This window comes from Cebidichthys violaceus, unplaced genomic scaffold (genome assembly GCF_023349555.1).
Source record: "Cebidichthys violaceus isolate CVI_PGR_0920_01 unplaced genomic scaffold, fCebVio1.0.p SCAF_9, whole genome shotgun sequence".
Lineage (NCBI taxonomy): Eukaryota > Metazoa > Chordata > Actinopteri > Perciformes > Stichaeidae > Cebidichthys > Cebidichthys violaceus.
In genome coordinates, this window is record NW_027176975.1 from 12,962,432 (window position 1) to 12,977,145 (window position 14,714).

The window sequence follows — 14,714 nt, forward strand, 5'->3', positions numbered from 1 at the left end:
CGGTGGTCTATGAAATAAGTCATTAGTTAAGACAGATGCTATATTTTTTTAAATATGGCAATATCGTGAACGCAAACTTATTTAAAGTATAATTTCCGGGGTGCACAGCTCTGCCCTCCTGCGGCCGCAGACAAACCTGCAGCTGCATATTTATCTCCATTCTTCTGTTTCATTCTCACAGTTCATGGACCTTTTATTTTTAATCTGTTTAATACTTGTGGTAAATAGCACAAAGGTCAAATGTACTGATTCTAAAAAATACGTCAAAAGTACTTACACAAGAATCGACTTCTTGTAGTAACATGAGAAAATGCAAATTGTTACTTCCAACCAGGGGCGTTTCTAGGATTAAAAGAAAGGGGGGGCTTAGCCCCAAGGGGAGAGGCATGCTTGCACGTGCAGCAATTTATTTTGGGACTCATTTGGGGTGGATATCCATTGTTTCAGACAGTTCATAGCTTGGTTCAATCAGAAAGAGTGTGATTTTGCTCTGTGGTTTTGCTTGCATTCAGTATGATAACACAAGAGACAGAATTCAGGGCTAACGACGCCCCTGCTTCCAACCCCATAAACAACTGATTGCTCTGATGTAGTGACATATTACATAATTTAAATACGAATTAACTGATAACTTCTAATTATACATATCAATATAACTAACCCAACATCTCCAGCAGGTAGGGATTTGGGTAGCTCAATTGCTCAAGGGAACTTCAACAGATCATAAATGGTCAAACCGTACAGCACGAACGAGGAGGACGTGCTCGCCCCTGTCGGTTGTACGTGGAAGTGATCTAGATCATGAGGGCTGGACTGGATCCAGGTGCACGAAAAAAAAGCCTGGCAGGATCATTAAGAAGGAGCTCTCCACTGGAGAGCGCACACACACACACACACACACACACACACACACACACACACACACACACACACACACACACACACAACACACTCACACACGGTAAGCACAGAGCAGAGGAGCTCTCATCCTGATCGGTACCAGACGGACGGTCGACTTTATTGCTTTTGTGCGAGTTTTACTACGTTTTAGTTTAGTTTTTTTTAATGAAGAATAGATAATACTTCACTTTGATGCGCTTTGGTGTTAAGTTTGATATTTTTTTCCAAGATTGTGGTTGATTTTTCAAGCCTATTTGGAATATATTTCGGGATTAAAGGTGGATACTTCACGACGCGCAGGTAGAGTATTTTCAGGAGAAATAGAAGCTGAATTCATATCACTCTGTGAAGTCTTGTCTACAGTGTTTGGACAATGATTAAATGCATATTCGCTTAAGAAAGAACCCCATCTTCTCTGCTTGCAGAAATCATCTTGAAAGAAATCGCCCAGGATTGTTTCTTTTCGACGCAACTTGTCAGTGCGACTTCGTCTGGGGTGTTTTTTTTTTTTTTACTTGAGTGGTCCCAGAAATGGTGGGGCACCTACATTTACAAGCGATGGATGATAGCCTGAAAGGAAAGAACCGGGAAGGGCTGCTCGACAGTCCGGATTCGGGGTTGCCCCCAAGTCCCAGTCCGCCCTTCTGCTCAATCTCCCCGGGTCTCATCGAGTCGCGCTCCGGCAGCTGCACGACGCCCGTGGAAAGCCATCATGGATATTATAAAAAGGAGAGTAAAGAAGGCAAACTGGTAAGAAACATAGCGCTGTATTTACTTTATGATTTTAAACAATTGTGTAATCTGAAAGCAGATACTCGGGTCTGTTTTGTGTCCACAGTAAGTCATTCACTTCATTGACACTTCATGATTAAAAAAAAGACCTAATGGCTAAATAATGACGCTACTGTGAGAGAAACTGAAAATCTGAGAGCTTTTAATGTTTGGCCAAAAACATATTTCACTTCAGTCTCACAACATCTGGAAGCTCTCTCTCTCTCTCTCTCTCTCTCTCTCTCTCTCTCTCTCTCTCTCTCTCTCTCTCTCTCTCTCTCTCAGAAATTCCTTAGTTGTACACTTTTGATGTTGCACTTGTGCTGTAGATGTCACTGGCCCTCAATAAACCGGTAGAAATGTTTTCCTTTTCACTCTGGTGCATCAGCTGGGCTCTAACTACATGGTGTCATAAGGGTCAGTGAGTTGATAAGACCCTCTTGGGTTCCCAAATTGAGGTCCAGGGACTCCCAGGGGTCCTTGTCAGGATTCGAGGGGCTCCCATGCAAGATGACAGAAAGCTTTATAACACCAGGTGATTCACTCAGTAGCCTGGTATCTGAGTCAAGGTGTGTACACGATGAGCATGACTAGTGTGATCAGGTTTCTCCACCTGTATGACAAGACAAAATAATATTATAATGGTCTGTGATGGATTTACATGGGGCACTGTCATCATGACAAACTTTGTGTCAGGCTTCTTCTTCGAGGCCTGTCATGTCAGCCATGTTGATTAGAGAGATGAAATAAGACACATAGTTAGACAGACTTCAACAGAGGACACAGACCTGCTACTGGTGACGGTTTTAAAAAGAAAAGTTAAAAAACACTTTAAATGAATGGAAAGGCAAATTACCTGTTTATTAAATTGGTACTTCCCATTCCCAAACTTGTTGACCTGTGACCCTTTAGAGTGAAGTGATATCCACTTGCAACCCTTCTTCACATGTTGCATCTGTTTTTTGACTGGCGAGGTATTTAACCAAGACGGATATTTCATTCTCACAATTGACTACTAAAAGACTACTCAAAGTTGACTACTAAAAGACTACTCAAAGTCTTTACAGTCCTTCCTTGATAATCATCATCACTTTTCTTATTTCCATACTTGTTTATCATCTCTGGTCCATTGACAACAGCCAAGTTGGGGGATAGGCATCTTAAGTATGGGAACCTTCGGGTTTTGTATTTCATAATTGTGATTCTGTTATAGAAGTTTGAAAGTTATGTAGTGTCTAGCGTGTTTGTTTTTTTAAGTACTGCTATTATTATAGTACTGTTACCTGATAGCCCCAAAGTGTCTTACTCAATCTGTGAACATCGACACCTGAATGAAAAGCTAAAAATAGAAGTTAAAGTTGTTGTAAATGGAGTGAATACTGTTAAATAGATTAATCTGCATCTCAAAATGAATGAAAAAGATACAGCGCTGGAAGCCGGGGTCCTGTTGGATTAATTCATGTTCAACTCACCATGTCTGTGGATGTGGGGAGTAGAACGTAGTAACAGGACCATTTTGATGTCAATGAAAAGTGTTCATAATAACACTAATAGATATCTGCCTCATGTCTCAGCTCATTTCACACAACCATGGACACCAGCAAATAGAATAATTTAGAAAAACATTTAGCAAAGTAGTCAATCATTATTAAGTTAATAATGTTCTTAACAGGTCGCACCCTTTCTTACATTTCTTAAATTGTTTCCTGAGAAAATCCCAACAGCTTGATAATTAAATCCTGAAGGTGAAATTGCATGATATTTTTTAACAACTGTATAAATGAACAATTAACACAGTCAGTGCACCCTAAGGCAATATTGCTTAATCAGATGAGGACAGACATGATACTGCATTTAACAGATGATCTTCCTTGGAAACTAATATTTATGATAATTGCTAAACGCATTTCAATGAGACTCTGTGATTTGTGTCACACATGATGAGGCTGATTTTGATTGAAAATCATTTCCAGCTCACTCCCACTTTCAAAAGTCTTAAGAACATGTCTGTGCAGGTCGGGGTGGCTTTTAAAGCGTCAGAGGGAGGCCTCAGAAATGCAGTGCTGCATCCTGGGAGTTGCGTGACATTGGTTTGCTGAAGCCTGAAACAGAGAGAGATCCTCTAATCCTCTGGAGGTTCAGATTAGTAGGTCTCCTCTGCTCTGTGGTTTCCCTTTTAAAGATCAGTCCTGATAGGGGCTGCTCCTGCTTTCGATCCTAATCCTGCCTGTGGGCCTGTTTGTATGGAAAGAATCAAACCTCTTTGTCACATATAGAGTTTCAAGTTTTTTTGGTTATGTGTCTGTTAGCAGAGCGAGAGGAGACATACATGTGCTTGATTTATTTTTCCTCCTTCCAAATCTATTTACGAGTTGTTTTTGTGTGCCACCTAAGAACAATCCTCTGGTTCTATTTTGGGGTGCATGGGCTTGTTAGAGCGGCTGCAGGCCATTGCATAAGTGTTTGATGACCTCTCACTTCTAAATTAAAGCGGAGTAACCCTCAGTCTGTTTTCAGACCTGAGCCAAATTTATGCAGATGTGAGATACTTACTCTTATACTTGCATGTCTTTACGTACATGTATGAATTAATTAATAAGACGGAGTAGATGCATTAACGATATCAGCGTGATCTAATATCGGGTGTAAAAGATACTTGTCCTGTTTAAGGAAACCCGGTCAAGTGTCGGTGGATTAGACAAGAGGGAAGGCAGGAGACAGGATCTCATGACTTTTTTCTAAATCTGCCTCACTGTCTGACACTGATGCTCTTGCATTAACGTCTTTACAAACACCAGGATGCAAAGTCAGTTCCCTTCGCCAAACAGCCAGCAGTTGGAACAGTGTGTTTGAGTTGGCGTTTTCTCTCAGCAGCTCTGCATTGTGCATTGTACATTGTGTGGGTTGCTCAGCTGCAGACTATTTTTCCTGGGCAGAAATGTGCTTCCAGGGGGTTTATGCTTTGTGAGCATACTGGGGGATCTGCTGCCTGGAGGTGACCTACCCTCCCTTCACGAGTGTTTGCTTTGCAGAAGTTGTCATAGCACACCGTGGAGAAATACCTGGGATGCTCTCCATGCCGGAGCAGCGGAGGCAAAGACGATCACATCATTTTTTAGATCATGAAGTACCAGCAGCAGAATCTGAACTGCCCACAGATGAATTTTTTTTCCAGCCTGGCTTTGAAAAACTAGCAGCTGTGCAAGTTCAGCTCCACCGCTCAGATAGTGTGTGGTGATGATCAGCAGGCTGTAGGTAAGACGAGCTTCACGCAGCGATCTGCCGTGTCCTTGGCCTGTTCTTGGTCGTCCCCTGTATTGGCATGTGTGTTTAACTGCGGCCAAACCACAGCATGTGACAGCCTCCGCTGTGTAACGTGAGAGGTGTCGGAGTAGTGGTTGAAGTGCCAGTTGATTCAGATCGGTCAGAGACACACACGCAAAGAAAACGGTCAATTACAAGATTGCTCACTGTCTGTGACAGTAATTTGTGTTTCTGATTGGTGCAGCTCTGTCTGTCCCCTTATGGCTCCAGAGGGGACACTCAGAGCTCAGGGGTCAGTACAAAAACAGATCTGGTTCGTACAGTTAGTTGAGTACAGTGTATCTGTATCCCATCTGGTGTTCTGCACTGTTAAAACACACGCTCTGCATGAATCCCATGAAAATGAATGCGGTAATATTCGTATGATTTCTACAGGAATGTGTCTGAGTTTGTGACACTCAGTACTGGTTTGTTGGAGCTTATTAGGGTGGTATCACTCATCTATACATCAAACACATATTAACGCTTAAACAAATATGATTCAAATGATCAATTAGTCTGCAAATATTTTGATAATAATTAAAAGCAAAAATGCCAAACGTAAGCTTGTTTCAACTTCTAAAATGAGATCATTTTAATCTCAAAATGTCACTTCCGCTTTTATAGGGTACTTTAATAGGATTTTTTGGTCCATTTTTGACATTTTCTAGACCAAACCATGAATTGATTGATCGAGAAAATAATCTGCAGATTCATTGGTTATAAAAATTATGATAAGTTGCAGCCCAAGAACCTAATATTGTGGTTTCAAAAGTATTTTACGCATCAGAAATCATCAGACTGTGCCTCCATGAGATTGTGTTGGTGAGCTGTGTGCCGCAGGTGGACTAATGACGATGGTCAGGTTGAGATGAACCTGAGATGAAGATGCTCTCACACATGCAATGTTTGATCATTAGAATCCATAAATATCATACTTTACACAAGAATCTAGAAATATGACAAAGACACAGCAACATATTTGTCTTTTGGATAACATGTTCCTATGAGACTTCTTGGCAAACCAAAAAGAGAATCTTTTAATTTCACCTCATTGTCATTTATTTAACTGTATCATCTCCACCCAGCCCAGCTACCAGCTGCTCTGGAGATTCATACCATTATATATTTTTTTGCATTTCTGTAGCTACTGTAGGCCCAACATCTGCAAGCCTATTTTCAGTCCATTCACACACCACACACACACACGCTGTGTCATCATGGTCACACATCTCTAGCCAGCCAGAAAGAGATTTACCACCAACACTTCATTTGGTTGGACCCACACAGTGTCATTTTGTGAATTAAAATGGAAGTGTTGCCCCGACTGCTGTGCATCTTGTCTAATTGTTGTTGTAGTAGTCGTGCCACGGACAAGGCGAGTTCTCATGAGGGCGGATCAGGGAGCATGTTTTCCTGGAGAGGGTGGGGACTGCAGTCAGTGTTTGTAATTTGGGTTTCTGGCTCTGCTTAAAACCCCCAATCATGCTGGGATTTTTTTTTACTGGAATTCCTTGAATGAACACTTTGGCCGGCTGGTTACAAACAGTTCAGCAGTTCATGGATGTCTTTGTGAGATTGTGACTCTTGTGTTTCCTCTGCACAGCTGCCCTACCTGCTGCTAAACTCCACGAGCACAGACCCAAAGACTCGCATGTACCCTGTGTTCTTCGGAGAAAGCATCGAGGTCAACCCCAAACCAGAGCAGGAGATCAAGTAAGGGAACGTTGACACATAAAGACATAGGATTGGTTGCAATATGGAGTGTCCTTCACTTAATTTGATCAATATGCTCTTGTCAACAGTGCCACCTAGTGACCATTCTTGTATGGGTTTCTAAAGAGTTCTCGCCTTCTCCTTTCCAGGTGCAACTCCGCGGTCAAGTACGACTCTGACAAGCATTACCGGGACCAGGTGTACTGCGCCCCTGTTCCCACGGCCACCTCCTTCAGCGAGACAGTGGTGGCGGTGCGCAACTGCACTTGGAAGAGCTACAAGTCCCAGGTGTACCTGGAGCCACGGCAGAAACCCATCAGCTACCAGAGCACCACCATTATCTACCCAAAACACGCCAAGAACTCTTACCGCACCACGCTCAACTACAACGCCACGGGCTCCCGCCGCTGGTTTGTCTCCACGGTGCAGCTGGAGTTGAGTGAGGATACTAGTCCCTGTATCATCTACACAGAGGACCTGTAGGGCCCAGACCGCACTGGGAGAGGGCTACCTGGTGATAATCTTATTTTTTTTTGAGGACGAGGAACTTGGGACCGGAAATACTTCAAGTAAAACCCGAAGCCCCTGAAAACCCTACTTTGTACTCGCCATGGAGGAAACTCTGGGAACCCTTTAGTGACATTTCACCTCAGTGTATTTAGACTTTCTACTGATGCAGTCTTTAAAAAAGGGAGTCTGTCCTCTGGCAGTTTAAAGCTGCACTTCAATGGTTAATGTTTTATTTAATACAAGAGCTGACAAATTGGTGGCCTTTGCTCTGTCAGGTTGGATTGTAAGCTCAGTGAAGGTAACAGACTGTAGACGTCTGTGTATGTAGAGAAAAGTCAAGATGACATGTGTGGTGGATTTCAGCCGAGCCTGCGCAAACCCGGTCACACCAATGCAAAGCTTTCTAATATGGCTTTATTGCACTTGTTTTCTATATATCACAGTCCTCCCAGTGGACTTGGGATTGCAGGGGGGGGTTTCAGTACTGCATATGAGAAATTGGACCAAAGATAGTTTATCTCTTTGTAATAACTCCTCACACTGCAACAGAACACTTGCTTTTGTTGTACAGTTTCAATTAACACACATTCAAACAGCAGCTTGTCTAGTTTGATCAAGCATTTAATTAAACTCAACTGCACTTTGCAAAGTGTCCTGTTTATTCACCAGAGCGGTCTCTAGACTAAGTCTAATGAAAAGAAGGATCACAGCACAATAACAACTGATTGCCTTTAGAATATTTGAAAAAGGGAAGATATTTAAAGCCTTTGAACACTTGGTTTCTAATCTAAAGTTCTTTACAACATTAAATATTCAGCTGTCTTGGATCACTGTGGTTATGGTTTAAAGACCTGTTCAACCTAATGTCTGTTAAAACTTCATTTGAATACTTTGGTTGAGATAATGTCAGAGTGAAGGGTGTTTTGGTAAACAGGTTCTTGTTAGCTTGTTTGGCTGCAGGACAACAATAAATGAAGTCTGGGAAAAAACAAAAAACATCCTTATATTAAGAGTTTAAACTGTGCTTCATCAGGACCACACGTCATCTATAGTTACAAGATGATTGAGAACATACATGTATGTTTTCAGGGCCTTTAAGAATGGTGACAATCATTGTACGGTTTGCATTTTTCATAACTGTTTTAAACCTGCTTTGGTGTCAGATGGTGGAGCTTGTCACACAAAGTACCAAACAAATTAGACAATCACGGGAAGCGTTTGACATTTTGAAACACTTCTCTGTCACAACTCTTGGTACTGAACAAAGTGTACTCATCTCACTCGTCTACTTCTGCATGAGAGTCAAACACAAAAACAAGAACTATTTCCAACTGCAATTATCTGGATCGTTTAAGTGCTTCGGGGAATCAGCGTTTCAACTGCCTCTCAAAATAAAGCTGAAACTGTTCTGGATCAGGTGTCACCAGCTATTCGTAAATCCATCAGTCTGTGCATGAAGTAACTAGTCGTTTGTTTCAAACCAGTGAATTACCTAATCATGTCGTACCATTCAAATTTAGGGAATGTCTTAGCTAGTAAAATTTCCTAAGAAAAATCTGCAGCTCCGTCCAATGAGAAGAAAATCAACGATATAAACATGAAGTCACCTTAGCATCACAAAATGATACAAAAATACATTAAATTTAACTAGTAATCTTTTGCAAATGTAGATAAAACGTTGTTTTATTTATAAGTCAGTGTTGTTTAGTGTTAGTATTCATGCCGTTTTTGGTTATGCTAAGCTAGTTAACGTTATTTGGTCATTTAGTCTGACATTATTAATATCACGTTAAGTAATTTTAATCATGTTGTTACTTTAGTGAAATTTGATTCAAAATCTAATTTTGATTTAAAAGTGTCAGGTCAGATAGTGTGTACTTTTCACTCTAAACCGGTCATATGTTAGCAAGCTAAAGTTAGCTTTGTCAGTTGGTTCCGTTAGCTAACCTCATGTACTGTAGCTAATGAGCTAACAGTTACTCTCTACATAACAACTACTTTGATACAACTTACAACTTATTTTAGTCAACTGTAAATCTCCACATACAGTAGTAAACACTCACAGTATATAACTATATAATTGAATTTACAAATCGCTGGTGTTTCATTTTGTTTTCAGCTATTAACAAATTGTCAAAATGGGAAGTTTCTGGTCCGAGGTAACTCAAAAGCATTAAACCACTCTGTAATTACCAACATGTAAAAAGTGGTGCAGTAAAAACCACATCAGATATCCCTGTTGAAGATGTAAAATTGATTTGTATTGAGCATTTTCATAATTTTTTTTCTGTCTGTCTCTATTTAGGTTATTGAACAAGGCAGATATTGAAATTTCAGAATTTACCTCAGACTTTCATAGAAATCAGTTTAACTTAATTGCAAATAAGTTTCCCGACTTTCATTTGAGTTTTTAAATTTGTGGTCTTATTTGTGGTTATTTTTATAGTTTGAAAAACCCTCCAAGTAAGATTAGGGTAGGAGATACAAGCTTTAATGAGGGAACAGTAAGTAGCAATACAAAGAGCCAAAGGGAGAAAAATAAGATGAGGTGAGGAACTTGTTTTGAAGATGGCTTTTTATACTGTACAGTAAAGTTCCAGGAAAGGTGATAGAGAGTTGTGCTATGTGTAGATGGTCTGTGAAATGTCAGAGAACGATGAGAGAAAGTTGGTGGGTGTCACGTTTAATATGTTGGTGGTTTTATGTGAAATACTTTTGTGTTTCCTAACACTTGATTTTGTTACTGTAAAATATTTTCCTGTTGTATATGTGGCATTGAGGCACTTCATAATTCTCTTTATATTTTTGTACATCAATCATCGTTCTTGTTCTGATCAAAGTAAATAATTTAAAAAAGATGTATATCCTAAATGAATTAAAAAAAGTAATTCCCAAACCCTTATTCTGTTGTGTCGAGTATTTCTTTCTTGATCTTGAAACCAGAACATTGTATTTTCCTGCTTCACACAGGTTCAGTGGTGTCCCTCGGCAAGAAAAAGGAAGTTCTCCAGATACAGAGGTATGGCTCCTGTGACTAAATCCAAGCCAAAGTTAGGATTTATGAAAATACAGACATGAAAATAAGTACACAAATGGTTCTTTCAAATTCAACTGAATTGGCAGCACTGAATATTGGCTCTCAGACTTTGTTTCTTAGCAGTAAATAATTAATTTGTGATTATTTTTCTCTACTGAGCAGCACAGAAAAAGTCATAACGACATGTTTCAGAGATGGGTTACCTGTCCAAATGTACTTTTCATCTCTCAGTGGTTTGTATACCAATGTATGTATGAGAAACCAATGTCTCTATTCAGCACAGCTCTGCCCTGTCCAAAGACAGTTTTTATAAGTAGTATATAATAATTATGTAAGGACTTTGTTACATGTTGTAAATTGAAAAAGAAAGGCTAATCTTAATTTCATGACATGTCACCTTGTAGCGCTCATGGGAGTTATGTGAGGGGGATCATAACATGCAGTTTGACCTACACACAAGCGGAGTGATTGTGCAGAAGATGACAGGAGACCAGATCAGCAGCAGCTGAGCAGCACATTGTTGTAAGAACCTGCACTGAAAGCTCTGAACTTCACCATCAGAGTAACTGCAGTTTTAACAAGAATCAGGTCTTTATTATATCTCTTCAATTTATGAAAAATTATTCGCAATAAAGCATCTACTCCTGAAGTCTGTGTGTCAAAACACAGTGTGTAGTTGTTAAAAAAATAAGCTCATACTGCCCCCTGGTGGTAATGTACATTCATTACTTAGGACCGGTCAAATGTTCCTGCAGGAAATATGAAGTGTAAGAACCCAGAAATGCAGCAATAAATAACACGACTCTGAGACCATGAATGGCAATAAGCTTTTTATTTAAACATTAAGGCAGTGTCTTTTTTGTTTTTCATTTTTACACTGCTATCCACAAAGCTTGCTGGTGGGTATGTAGAATTTAACCATGTGAATATTTCTTTTATTTTTAATTTTTTGTAATACCAACCTTGAAGCAAGCCACATAAATATTTACATCTCTTCAGTTTTATATACAATCCTTGCTATTATACAGTGGGTTATAATAAAAAAAAATCATTATGCACAAAATGGTTGAACAATGTAATGTTTATGACAAACCCACCCCCCATTTGACAGTCCAGGGAACACATCAGCAAATAACTGTCTTTTCACTTTTTGAATGGTTACATAAGATTTGGGACATGATTAAAAAACAAAATGGAGGCGTTTTAAAAATCATTTCAGTATACTTTTTAAAAACTACGTATTAGTCCATCATCTGTTTAGGGAACAGCTGGATATGGCTTAGTCTGATTACCGTCACATTCTTAAATTTCATCAGAGGACAAATGATATACACGCAGAGTGATTAATGTACAAAGCCTGGCTGTATTCTTGCCTTGCCTGAAGAAATTACAAACCCTCCATCAGTCTTGATAAAAAACTAAAAATCTGACCTAAAACATGACTGAGCTTTCTGCAGGTGTGGCATGCTGGATGCTTCACCAACAGAAGGTAGAATGAATGAAGGAGGGAGAGGAGGTAGTCCTATAACAGTCATGTTTGTGAGAATCCCCTGTGACAAAATGACCTTGAGATAGAGTGGTAAAGTCTGTCTAAACCACTAAACAGGCTCAATGCCATCATTTCAGAGTGTTCAGTCAGAGGACAGAGATCGTCCCTGGTAGCACAAAAGTCACAAGCCGGGAAACATTTAATTTACACAGAGGAGGACCTTTAAAATACTGCAGTAAACTGTGAGAACATGTCAATTAATGTTACATAAAACTACCAGAATGCTTCTGAATGCCTTTCCCTCGACTTCCTCTGACAAACACAATGGAGTACACTTGAAGTATGTCATGGGTCTCATAGTGAGGAGAACATCTGCTGCAGTGAGCTGTCCTGTGATACAGCATCGTCTTGTTTCACAGATAAATCTCATGTGTGAAACAGTTAAAAGCTAAGGCTGTGACGGATTTAGAAGCAAAGAAAAAAATGCACGCAATGTTTGTTTTTTTGTCATTTTTTGTTTAAAAGAGGTTTCATTTGCTGTTATGTTTTCAGATCTCCCTGCGTGGACAGTATAAACTCTGTCATGGGGGGGCTGAAAGAAAAATTGTGCGTCACTTGGTAACTTCAGAACTGTATATGTAAAATAAATGGCACTTAACACTAGGAATATCTCATAACTGTACAAAACCTGCCTGGATGAGGAGTCGGGTCTTAGCTCCTCCTCTAGGCAGTAAAAGGTCAGCGGTCAGACAGTCACAACAGCTCCTAGACGAGATTCTAACAGGCCAGCTGAAGCTGACACCGCCATGGACCAAGGGTCATAGAAAGATGGCTTTGTTTTTTTGTCACCTCTTCAATGTGAACAAACTCTTAAGTGATGCTGAGGAGTTTGCCTTTAAGCAGCTTTAAGGTCGGTCTGCATCTGCTCGAAGCGGCTTAGTCATCGTTCACTAACATGTGATTGTCGCTTTGAGTGTGGGAGCGATAAAGAATACCGGTGGCAAGACCAAAATAAACTGACAGGTGTTAAAGGATACCTCCACAGTGGGATTTCTATGCTGCTCTTGAGTCCATATTTCACCTACCCCAGGAAACGCATATTCTTAAAAATGCCATTGTGAACAGACTGACAACTAAGTGCTTAATATCCAAAAACTGTTTCAACAAACACAGACATGATTAATATAAAAACAGTGAGAAAGCGTCACTTGTTTCAATGCCATCCATCTGGCAAACCATCTCTCCCCCAAGTGTATGCCCCCCACCCCCACCCCACCCTTATATATGACGACATCAGCAATGAACAGCATGTTTACCCTGTAAACCAATGATATGACCCTCCCCGCATAACAATCTCAGCCCCCCCCCCGCCCTCATCCCAAAAAAGATACATCATTGCAGATAATAGACAATAAATGACACCATCAAAAAGTTCACCATCAAAATGTACTAAAGGTCTCAGCTCACGTTCCAAACACAGGACTGGACTAACCGACTTTAAAAAGAAGCAAAAGAACGAACCGAAACAAGATAAAACAGGATGTTGATTCTCTTCCTGTTGCCTCGCACGTGTTCTTGTAGTGGTAGCAGTGCACAGGCCGCCTGCACCTGGCGTACACTTTGAAGAAACGTGAGACGGCCCTCGCTGTGTGGGCCGCTGTTCTCGGGTCAATATCCGTCACCAGAGGAGCCATCGTCAGGCTCCGGACCCGACCGACAACATGACCCTGGAGTCCCTGTCAGCAACATTAGAGCGGTACACCCAGAAGGTGCAGGTCACTGTGTTTGTATTGATAAGGCCAGTGAGGAAAAGTAGCAAAGTTTAAAAAAGAAAAGTGATTTGTCCTTTAGAGTAGTCCTGGAGTGAATGCATAACACATAAGTGCAAACATACGTACACACACATGCACACACACGCACAGAGCAGCAGAGTCTGAGCTCGGGCTGCTTGGCGTCTCAGATGTGTGAAAGGAGAAGGTCATGATCCTTGCTTGACGGCTGACGGAGGAAATGCAGAGTGGAATGGTGTGGGTAGGTTTGCAGATGCCTCAGCAGGTGTGTGTGTGTGTGTGTGTGTGTGTGTGTGTGTGTGTGAGTGTGTGGCTGCAGCAGCACAGAGCTGGTTGACTGTTAGCGGGTCTTGTGGTGCGATAAGATTTCTGGGTCACTCGCTGTCAGACAGGGTCTCGTACTGAGACATGAGCAGAGGCTTGGGCTCCTCCTCCCAGGACCGGCCCTGTCCAGGTCCAGGTCCTGGCCCTGGGCCCCCCAACTGGCCAGAGGAGGGCGAGGGAGCAGACACCGTCCCGCTGGGGAAACGCATTATCAACGGGTTACACGGGAAGGGAGTTGGAGTTGAACCTGTAAAAAAGAGTGAAAGAATTGTCATGAGTTTGAGACATTTTGTCCTTTTCCATCAATCACTACAACAGATAATTGATTTACTATTAAATGCTGCGTTTTATACCAGTGGATGAAGGCCGATCCTCCCAGACACGGTTGGTAAGAGGAGTTCGTCTATTGCAGTCTCCCTCAGAGTGGACTGAGGACACAGAGGATGGTCTCTCCCCCCCTGACAGGCCTGGTCCTGGAGATTTGGCCTTCCGCCCATTAGAGCGCCCGCTGCCCTTTGAGGACTTTCCCCCACCTGCAAGTAGAGGAGGTCGAGCTCAAACCCACAGTGTAACAATCGTGTTCAAAACATTTCCAGCTCTGTGTTTAGAGCTGCTGATTCAACCCTACCTGTAAATGAAATCCCATAACAAAATGTTTCAATCCTTCAGTAACTTTCCTGAATCATTCTAATTAATTATTGTTTGATAAATAATGTTACAAGAGTCTGGGGATGTTGCACCTTGTGAGAAAAAGTCTTCAACGCGTCCGTCAGCTCCAGGCATACCAGCAGACACAGCTGATCCCATCTGGTTAGCAGCGTTGGATGGCGAGCGTTCCTCAGACTGATCATCGTATTTGCCCATTAAGGCCTTC

The 14,714-nt window shown here is 41.2% G+C and overlaps 2 protein-coding genes across 7 annotated transcripts in view; one reads left to right on the top strand and one right to left on the bottom strand.

Moving 5' to 3' along the window:
- The first annotated feature begins 896 nt into the window (after positions 1-896).
- On the top strand, positions 897-10,089 carry rflna (refilin A). Its single transcript, XM_068704142.1, has 4 exons — positions 897-1,200; positions 1,326-1,650; positions 6,581-6,690; positions 6,840-10,089. Exons 2-4 carry the CDS (start codon positions 1,432-1,434, stop codon positions 7,171-7,173), a joined length of 663 nt encoding a protein of 220 aa, XP_068560243.1. The 5' UTR covers positions 897-1,200; positions 1,326-1,431; the 3' UTR covers positions 7,174-10,089.
- Positions 10,090-13,009: 2,920 nt separating this feature from the next.
- Positions 13,010-14,714, bottom strand: part of ncor2 (nuclear receptor corepressor 2) — an 85,403-nt gene continuing 83,698 nt past the window's right edge. For all 6 annotated transcript variants that reach the window (XM_068703827.1, XM_068703828.1, XM_068703829.1 and 3 more), the window contains 3 exons: positions 14,581-14,714; positions 14,194-14,373; positions 13,010-14,087 (listed from right to left, as the gene is read on the bottom strand). The exon at positions 14,581-14,714 is cut by the window's right edge and continues 73 nt beyond it. In XM_068703827.1, coding sequence (XP_068559928.1) covers positions 13,891-14,087; positions 14,194-14,373; positions 14,581-14,714 — 511 coding nt within the window. In that variant the 3' untranslated portion in view covers positions 13,010-13,890. The remainder of the gene's footprint in view (positions 14,088-14,193; positions 14,374-14,580) is intronic.

Bases quoted from the DNA above. Each gene is read 5' to 3' on its own strand.
- rflna (XM_068704142.1), top strand. From the start codon at position 1,432: ATGGTGGGGCACCTACATTTACAAGCGATGGATGATAGCCTGAAAGGA. The intron at 1,651-6,580 runs GTAAGAAACATA...TCCTCTGCACAG, and splicing joins AGAGTAAAGAAGGCAAACTG to CTGCCCTACCTGCTGCTAAA. The intron at 6,691-6,839 runs GTAAGGGAACGT...TCTCCTTTCCAG, and splicing joins AAACCAGAGCAGGAGATCAA to GTGCAACTCCGCGGTCAAGT.